The sequence below is a fragment of the Aegilops tauschii genome, chromosome 3 (assembly GCF_002575655.3).
Source record: "Aegilops tauschii subsp. strangulata cultivar AL8/78 chromosome 3, Aet v6.0, whole genome shotgun sequence".
Lineage (NCBI taxonomy): Eukaryota > Viridiplantae > Streptophyta > Magnoliopsida > Poales > Poaceae > Aegilops > Aegilops tauschii.
In genome coordinates this window covers 596,223,460-596,232,993 of record NC_053037.3, presented here as the reverse complement: position 1 = coordinate 596,232,993, position 9,534 = coordinate 596,223,460, and the positions used below count along the sequence as shown (strand labels likewise).

The following is a 9,534-nucleotide window of genomic DNA, read 5'->3' as shown; positions in this document are numbered from 1 at the left end:
AAGCAGGCTACGGTGATCGAAGAGTGGAGGAGGAAAGACATGATTATGATGGCTCCGGTGACCCAATGCTGGTGCAAGAAGGAGCCCGTGGTGACAGCTTCGGTGACCGAACAGAGTCCGGCCAGGTAAATATATTAGTTAAGCTTGTGCTGACTAGCTAATTGATGCATTCATTGTTTTGGTATGTACACATATTAATTAACTCTCGTCTTTCTTCCTTTTTCTAGCCCTCCGGATCGAGTACAACTTCGCTAAAGAGACGAGGCCCGAAGAGAAAGTTGCGCTCGGATGAAAGGTTTGAGACCACAGCAATCGCGCGCGACGGCGAACCGATTGAACCCATCCGGACAAAGGAAGCATTTGCTGCTCAGTGCGGGGTTCTTGTTAGGGACAAGATCCCGATCAGCATCCACCAATGGTATAAGCCTAAGAAGGAAGACCCTGAGGTGTCTTATGTCAATGATATGCAGAAAGATGATCTTTGGACTGAGCTGAAGGCAAATTTCACCCTACCGCCAGAGGAGGATCCGGAGAAGGCAGGTAAAGAGCAATTAATCAAGTCTCATGCTCTTAAGAAGATGGCAGACCTATTCAGGAGGTGGAAGAATGAGCTGAAAACGTTTGTCGACAAAGAAGAGACACCATAATTCATCGGCCGGTATGAGAAGATCAGAGATCACTGGCCCGCATTTGTGGCCCACAAGACATTGGAAAAGAGTAAGAAGATGTCAGCGACAAACAAGAAGAATGCTGCGAAGAAGAAGCTTCACCATCACACGGGGTCATGTGGCTACCTCAAAGCCCGGCCTAAGTGGGCCAAGGCTGAGAATGATCTGCTTGATAAAGGGATCGAACCACAGACAATGAACTGGCCAGACCGTTGGCGGACTTGGTTCTTCGGGGCTAGCGGAAAATTGGACCCTGTATCAGGGAAGTGCGTTTGGACGGACGAGCTTTTGAGAATACCAGTCAAGAGGCTTCAGCACTATATCGATGCAGCGCAGCAAGGGACGTTCGTTCCAGACAGAGAGAACGACGAGCTCACAATGGCCCTCGGGAATCCTGAGCACCCTGGACGGACATGAGGCACGCCAGGCTCCGTTCCGTGGAAGGCTGGTTTTCCGGACGTAGGCGGTTACAAAAGCCAGGAGAGGAGGAAAAAAGTGGAGCAGACCCAAATTCAGAAGCTGCAGGAAAGGGTTCAAGCGCTAGAGGAACGAGACGGCAATCGACATGCCGAAACTACCCCGCCATCTCAGCGGAGAAGCAGCGTGGCTTCCACCGAGCTGCTTCTGCCGGAGCATGTCTTGACGGCTCCTGCTAGCTACCCCGTGGATGCTATCACGGAGTCTCAACATTGCCACCTTATGACGCAATGGCAGAACTTCAAAGTCAAGGCGGCTGTTGGCTCTGTTTTACCTCCTGAACCCGGCGCAACCTACCACTGCCGGCCGATTCCAGAAGGATATGCTAGGGTGATGGTGGATGAAATAGCGGAGGGATTTGAGGTCCTCCGGCTTGACCACCCTACCGGTGAAGGGGAGACTCGGCTGGGTTCTGCTCTGAAGACTCCATGCCTATGGCGGAAGGAGCTCATTAACCTTCCGAACTGGACGCCTCCGGCGAGTAAGGGCACTCCGCCTCCTCCTCCGGCAAGTGATCAGGGCACTCAGCCTCCTTCTCCGGCGCGTGGCGGCACTCCGCCTCCTCCTCCGGCGAGTGATCAGGGCACTCAGCCTCCTTCTCCGGCGCGTGGCGGCACTTCGCCTCCTTCTCCGCCTGCGCCGGCGCGCCAGAGCAGCCAGCCTCCTCCTTCTCCGCCTCATCAGCAAGGGCGGAAGAGACCCGCCGCCGCTCCGGCTGCTCCGGCGCGTCATAGTCCTTCTCCTCCGCCTCGTAAGCAAGGAAAGAAGACAGCCGCAGCCGCTCCGTCTGCTCTGCCGGCGTCTAGCAGTACAGCCAGAGGCGGGAGGCAATACAGATTCGGTCCTTCTCTGAAGACTCCAGAGAAGTTACCATACGAGAGGACCGAGGAGGAAACCATGAAGATCGTGCGAGCCGAAGTGACGAACTTCTTTGAAGGGGTGAAAGCAAAGAAACATCCACCTCCGGAGGAGAAGCTAGATCCGGTGAAAGCGAAGCGCATTCTGGCTGCCCTGACAAAACCACCAAAGTCTCCGCCGAGAGGCAACTATGAGCGCATTATTGCAAAGACATTTGCCGAAGCGGAGCGGTCGGAAAGTACTGTCAGTGATCAAAGGTTAAAAGAACAACGAGCTGGGAAAAAAATTGCCCAGCTCGGCGAACAAGCGAACCAATCGTGCCCCCCCCGCTCAAGGGGTCTAGCGACATCGTCGCTGTAGATCCGAGGATGGTGCCCGGTTATAGCAATCTTGGAGATTACCTGCCGGATGATGTACATTATGAAATCTTGGAGGTGGACGAACACAAATACCATTACGGGAAGCCTCTCATCAAAGATGAAAGATCCCTAACAACGATGATGCGAAGATTACATGATTGGTACATGAAAACCTACAGAGAGTCTGGGGGGAGGAATACTTTGACGCTGAGAGTTAAACCGGAGCATGACCTCGTTGGAATTGAACTGTTGAATGTTCCATTTGAGGAGTTCTTCCAATTTTTCAATCAAAAGCCCTCGATAAATCAACGATCACTTGCTACTGTCTGTAAGTAGTACTACTTCTGTCATTAAGTCTCTCTATATAGGTCAGCTCTTTCATTGCATGTATTTATAATTATCCTCACTATATTATGCAGATTGAAGATCACCGAATTGAAGAAAAGACAAATCGGTGATATTGGGTTCATTAACACAAATCTCATAGATGCATATACGGTTGAAAAACATCCCAAAGAAGCCGAGGCCAACTTGCTACAATCATTGGTATTAAATCAAAACAAAGATATAATACTCTTTCCTTATAACTTCAAGTGAGTGTTACTGTCTTGTGCATATTCGGTTTCCCTTATTAGTCCAGGTTATAGTAATGTAATTGATGATTTATGCATGCGTGCGCAGCTTCCACTATATTCTCCTAGAGATTAAGCTTGAGCAGGGAGTAGTAACCATCTTAGACTCGAGACGAAAAGATCCCCAGAACTATGCAGACATGACTCAAATGCTCGAGAAGTAAGTTAAATCGATCATTATCCACCATATCAGCAACTTTGTTCATTTCCTGATATCAAGTAATTGTTTTCTTTGTCTGGCAGGGTTTGAAGAAAATTCACCAAAAAAGCTCCGGGACTGCCGAAGAAGCTGCAATTTAGACACCCGAAAGTAAGTACTATAGTAGCATGTTCCGCGCATCTCCTAGTGATTCAAGCGCTAGTTTCATCAATACCATTTAGCATGCTTGCTTATTAGTTTGACTGACCTCTATTTCTTGTAAAGTGGTTGTGGCAGGAACCCGGAAATAATTACTGTGGATACTATGTTTGCGAGTCCATCGCTACACGACCTGTGAGCGGGGCTACTCTGACGAACAATATGAAGTGCGTAAGCAATAATATTCACAATTTTATTTTATTACCATCATTTGTGTCGAGTTTCATTTATTTATTTATATATATATATATATATATATGTATGTATGTATGTATTGACCCCCTTCTTCAAATTAGATCTTTTGGATGCGGGATGAACTCCGAGCACCAGATCGTATGCGAGCAATTCAAGAGGAATTGGCGGCATTCTTCCTTTACCACGTGATCGCTGAAAACGGAGAATACTATGTGGACCCCGTGTTCTTACAATTTAATTAGGAGATTATATTGTAAGAGATAATTATTGTATATATGTAGCCGGTAGTGTTGGATAGATATACGAGAACTTGTTGTTCGACCAATCTCTCGGAGAAGGAGAGGTGGTCGATATCACTTCTCTCTGTATGCATATGTTCATGACGATCTTCTGTTTCCTTCATTTGCTTACTAGCTAGCGTGTCTAGTCCTCTCCATACGTATATAGTATGTAGCGTCGACCAAGCACGGAGATAAGAGAGGACACTTCTCTCTATTAATTAGCTAGCTAACACAATATATGAAACACCTAAATTAACCCCCCAAAACCCCCAAACCCCCCCTTTCAAAAAAAAACAAAAACCCAGCCACTGAAATGCTGACGCGTGGATGCCTATTGGTCCCGGTTAGTGCCACCAACCGGGATCAAAGGCCCTCCTGCCTGGGCTCGCCGCACCGGCCATGTGGAGACCCATCTGTCCCGGTTCGTGTAAGAACCGGGACTAAAGGGTTAGGGCATTAGTAACGACCCTTTAGTCCCGGTTCAAAAACCGGGACAAAAGGCCCTTACCAACCGGGACAATAGGCCCTTATTCTACTAGTGAAGCATGAAGAGGGCTAGTCATCACACACATGATCAAGCTGTCTAGATCATCCAGCACAAAAAAACCAGTCCTCGTGTGTTCACTTTCGACAGGACCATATACTCGTTCATATATGTATGAAACGATAAGAAGACAGCAGAGCGGCATGAACTTGCCTTGAAGATGGGGGACAAACTCTCGGGGCTTGAACTGACAAGGTTCCACTAAATGATAGCTTGAGCATGCAACTATGTGAAGATCACTTATCAAACTATACCATTGTTAATTAGTCCTTGCTTCCAATTAGTGGAACATGACAGAGTGAGCATGAGACGACTTTTGTGTTGGGATGTCTATGCTTCTGCCAGATCTCTAGGCTGATGTAATGGCACGATTCTTCATGTCTACTAATCAGATGCTGCAGCACAGCTGTACATACATCTTCTGTATAAATAGGCGCCAGCAGAATGGTAGATGCATCAAACTAGAAGCTCTTCTTTCTTCCTCCTCTCTTTGACCACAATACAGAGCAAATCTTCAAGCTCAGACATGGCTTTCCACCAAAGATCGACAAGTTTGCCTTCTAGGCCTCACGTCAGTGAGACCGAAGTCGAGCTAGAGCTTCAGAGCCTAGAAGCAAGCATCTCTTCCTCTAATTCCATCAGCACGATGTGCGATGGTCTCAGGACTCTTGCAAACATCTACGATGGTCTTGAAGAAATCATCTGCCTAACAAGGAACCAAGTTTGCTCCTCCTTGCAGAGGAGCATTTTGGATGGAGAAATGGACGGTTCTCTTGAGCTGCTAGATCTCTGCAGCGCCATGCAAGAGATCTTCGTCGAGATGAAGGCCATCATCCAAGAGCTTCAAGTGGCTCTAAGGAAAGGTGATGACGCAGCTACTGAGGCCAAGCTCCAATCCTACACCCGCTTGGTGAAGAAGTCGAAGAATCTTTTCAAGAAGACCGCGAAGAAGGCTCCTGCAGATTGTAGCATGGTCATGCTGTTGGCCAAGGCTAGAGAGATCTTTGTGTCTCTGCTGGAGTCCACACTCCATCTCTTGTCGAAGCAAATCGAAATGCCTAAACAGTCTCTTGTTTCCAAGGCATTTCATAAGAAGAAGGCAGCTGTTTGCAAGGAGGAGCAATTGTTGGGGCTAGAGTGCAGTATCGGAGATCTCGAGAGTGGGGCAGCACATCTGTTCAGAAAATTAGTCCAGAGCAGAGTTTCCCTACTCAACATCCTTAGCTCATAGATACTCCCAAGTCACTCTTGGCGCCCTCCGATTGGCATCCGCCTTTTTAAGGAATAGCTGATCTTCATACAATTTTGCCATATGTATACACTATACTGTACAAATGTACATGATACTAAAGAAAGAGAAAGAAAAGTTTTGATCCATTTTACCATTTCTTCCTTGAAGACGTGTTTGTGATCCCAGTATAGTCTATTTTGAAGCCCATGGTTAGTGAATCTTTGTTCCTTATGCATGAAACATGCCAGCTCAAAGTCAAATGGCCTCAACTTGTACTTGGCAGAATCAATCAATTTTATTGTCCACCACCACCACATGGCTGTGCAGTCTGGCATAATTAGTGCGCTCAAATTCTAAACATCATTGACATCTTTATCATTTAAGCATTGAACAAAATGAAAATTACCCTAGAACCAAGCTTTTTGCATGTTCTACCGGATCAACAATAATCTGAGCAAGACGTAATCCAAACTTGCTAGTGCGCAAAGTTTTTTTCCTTTCCATATAATGATTCTCAACACACAGATAACCCTTTTCGAGAAAAAAATACACAAAGAACAACTGATTCTTTATATGCTTATTTGTTATTTCAAACTTCACCTAAGTAAAGATGACGATGCCCGAGAATCAGTTAGTACGACTAAAAGATAACAAGATTGTACACAAACATTGAAAAAACTAGAGACATACATCAAATTAAAGCTTGTCTGTGTAGTGGTTAGATATCAAATGGTCATGCTACTCACACGGTGGGTGGCTGAAAGCCTCAAGCTAAAAAATGGGGATAACACGCTGAACCACTAACATGAATCTTGTGCAGTGGATCTTGTTTCCGTGGCCTAAAGATGCCAGCACCGACCGTCGAGGCTCTAACTTGTGATACCCAGCAGTGCCCACCAAGGACAATACCTTATTAAAAGGCATGTTACAGCTAAATGCTAGGTTAGCGATCCATTAAATAATTGCATGGGCGTGCAATTATGCGAAGACCCACCGCCAGACTAAACCGCATCTTTTTTCATTGGTTCTTGCTGCCAATGGCTGGAACATGATAATGTGGTGACTCATCTCATGGACATTAGGCACAGAAAACAATGTACTAAACATGAGAAGACTTTAGTGTTGCAATCTCAAGGCATAGCAGACAGCATGTGGGAGATGCAATGGCATGATTCTTCATGTCTACCAATTAGATGCTACGACACATCTGTACACATCTTCTGTATAAATAGGCGGCAGCGCAACGGTAGATACATCAAACAAGAAGCTCTTATTTTCTGCTTCTCCTCCTCTCATCCACCACAAGACAGGGATAAGCTTCAAGCTCAGATATGGCTTTCCACCAAAGATCGATAAGTTTGCCTTCTAGGCCTCACGTCAGTGAGACCGAAGTCGAGCAAGAGCTCCACTGCCTAGCAGCAAGCATCTCTTCCTCCAATTCCATCAGCACGATGTGCCATGGTCTCAGGAGTCTTGCAAGCATCTACGATGGCCTTGAAGAGATTATTTGCCTACCAAGGAACCAAGCTTGCTCCTCCCAGCAGAGGAACATGTTGGATGGAGAGATGGAATGCTCCATTGAGCTGTTAGATCTCTGTAGCACCATGCAAGAGACCTTCGCCGAGATGATGGTCATCATCCAAGAGCTCCAACAGGCTCTAAGAAAAGGAGATGATGCAGCTGCTCAAGCCAAGATCCAGTCTTTTATTCGCTTGGGGAAAAAGGCCAGGAAATATTTCAAGAAGTCTGCCACGAAGCCTGCATTTGACAAGATGGTCATGCTCTTGACCAAGGCAAGAGAGATCTGCATCTCTCTGTTGGAGTCCACACTCCATCTCTTGTTGAAGCAAATTGAAATGCCAAAGCAGTCTCTTGTCTGCAAGGCATTTTACAAGAAGAAGGCAATTGTCTGCAAGGAGGAGCAATTGCAGGAGTTAGAGTGCAGTATCGAAGATCTTCAGAATGGAGCAGGAGATCTGTTCAGGAAATTAGTCCAGAACAGAGTTTCTCTTTTAAACATTCTTAGCTCATAGATACTCCACATCGCTCTACTCCCTGTGATTGGCATCCGCCTTTTTGAGGATGAGCCGATCTTGATACAGTTTTGCCATATGTATATAGAGTACAAATTAATGTACAGAAATTATAGAAACAAAGACCAAAGTTTTGATCCATCTCAGATTTTGCGATATTGATAAAATCTCTTGGGGCTTTTTGATGAATATATGCATGACAAGAGAAAATGTGTATGATGTGAATTCATCATGTATGCTAGGTTTGTGTTACTGGTTTGATTTTTGTGGTAAATGATAACAGCAAGATGATTTTAGACCCACATGCAAGTTTTTTTTACAAATTAACATTACCTTAAGATTCAATTTTTTTTGAGCTGCACAAGATTCTTGATTAGCACACAATCTTTATTTTGTAGATCTCACTAATCATGCATAGGACACGCCAGGTCGAAGCCACATGGTTGATGGTTGCGTCACACCTAGCCAGATTCCCTTCATAGTTGCAAATGTTGTCCATCATAAGCTCAGTTATTATTTTGGTATGTACTACCTTGTTATTCTTATTCATATGATAAGTTTGCATTGCTGATAAAATCATATAGCTAATTATGATGGATAGATTAACTGAAAAAATGAAATAAAAAATGTTCTTAATAATAAAATAATCCATATTCACATATGAAAACAATGGTATGCTGGTTTCTTCTGGATGATAATATTTGCTATTTCATGGGAGATGATTATTGGATTGAGCACCATGGATTTATGAGATACCATATCCTAATGTTAATACATTTTTTTGAAAAGGAGGATGACCCCCGGCCTCTGCATCTGGGATGTCTGAACTCGCCATCCTGGCGACATTTGTCGCAACTCCTATTCAATTGATGAAGGGATGCAGTAAGCCTGAGCCGAATACCCAGACCTCTCAGCAAAGCCTAACATCTAAAACCGAAGGCCTGAACGAAGCCACATACTAGGTGTGGGGTACAAACCGGTCTGACGCACTCTCATGGTACTGACGCGTCGTCCTTGCCAGTCCTGCCACCACGGCGCCAAACAACGCCACCACCCTGCGCTTGTCCATCCAGACACTTCTGTCGTCGAGATCCAGCTGCCTCATGCTGCCAGTACTCGTCGTCTTCATGTTGTAGATGACATGTCGCTCCACCTGCGAACCTCCGCACCACCGCCACCGGCCCTTGCCACCCAGATCCGATCGCCAGAGAACAACCTTCTCCCGAACACCCAAGCCTCCCCAGACGACTCCTTCATGAAGGGTACGACGAGCAAGGCATCGCCGCCGCCCAAGCACGCGGATTTTGGACTTTCATCCGGGTGGGGGGGGGGGCATCCTCTCCTAGCCAAATGGCGCCTCAATGGAGGTAACGACACCGAGCGCTGCCGCCGCCGCATCTGCAAGGGATAACAGGAATTAACCTTGGGTCGGAGAAGAGGGGGTGGGGACAAGGGATCTCGTCGGTGCCTCCAAGGAGGGGAGCAGAGCCCGTAGGCGGTGTCACCGACATGGATGGCCAAGCCACCAAAGGATTTCTCCCGAACCCAACTCACACCACAGTGCCCAGCCACCATCAGGCCGGTGAGACAAGATCACCGGCACGAGATCCGGCGGGAAGTGGACAAGACAGGAAACTTCAGATCCGATGCTAGGAGAATCGTCGGAGCAGACCGCCGGCCATGTACCGCGCCTGCCGTCACCGCCGAGGACACCGACCCTCTCCCATGAGCACCGCCGGCCGAAAAGATGATGTCGGCTCTCCAAGCAGGGCCGCCGCCCTGGAGCCCCATTCCCTTTGCCGACACCATAGAGACGAAATCCCCGCCGCCACCTTCACCGGCGGCCGCACGGGCTTGCCCGACAGCCTCCTCTGGTGGCGGCTAGGAAGATGAGGGGG

At 46.9% G+C, this 9,534-nt stretch overlaps 2 protein-coding genes across 2 annotated transcripts; both read left to right on the top strand.

Annotated features, from left to right (window-relative positions):
• The first annotated feature begins 4,856 nt into the window (after positions 1-4,856).
• On the top strand, positions 4,857-5,725 carry LOC109740751 (uncharacterized). Its single transcript, XM_020299802.4, has one exon. The coding sequence runs from the start codon at positions 4,899-4,901 to the stop codon at positions 5,601-5,603; it is 705 nt and encodes a 234-aa protein (XP_020155391.1). The 5' UTR covers positions 4,857-4,898; the 3' UTR covers positions 5,604-5,725.
• A 1,166-nt stretch (positions 5,726-6,891) lies between these two features.
• LOC109740753 (uncharacterized) lies at positions 6,892-8,256 on the top strand. The gene has a single exon (XM_020299804.3). It carries the CDS (start codon positions 6,935-6,937, stop codon positions 7,634-7,636), a length of 702 nt encoding a protein of 233 aa, XP_020155393.1. The 5' UTR covers positions 6,892-6,934; the 3' UTR covers positions 7,637-8,256.
• The last annotated feature ends 1,278 nt before the right edge of the window (positions 8,257-9,534 follow it).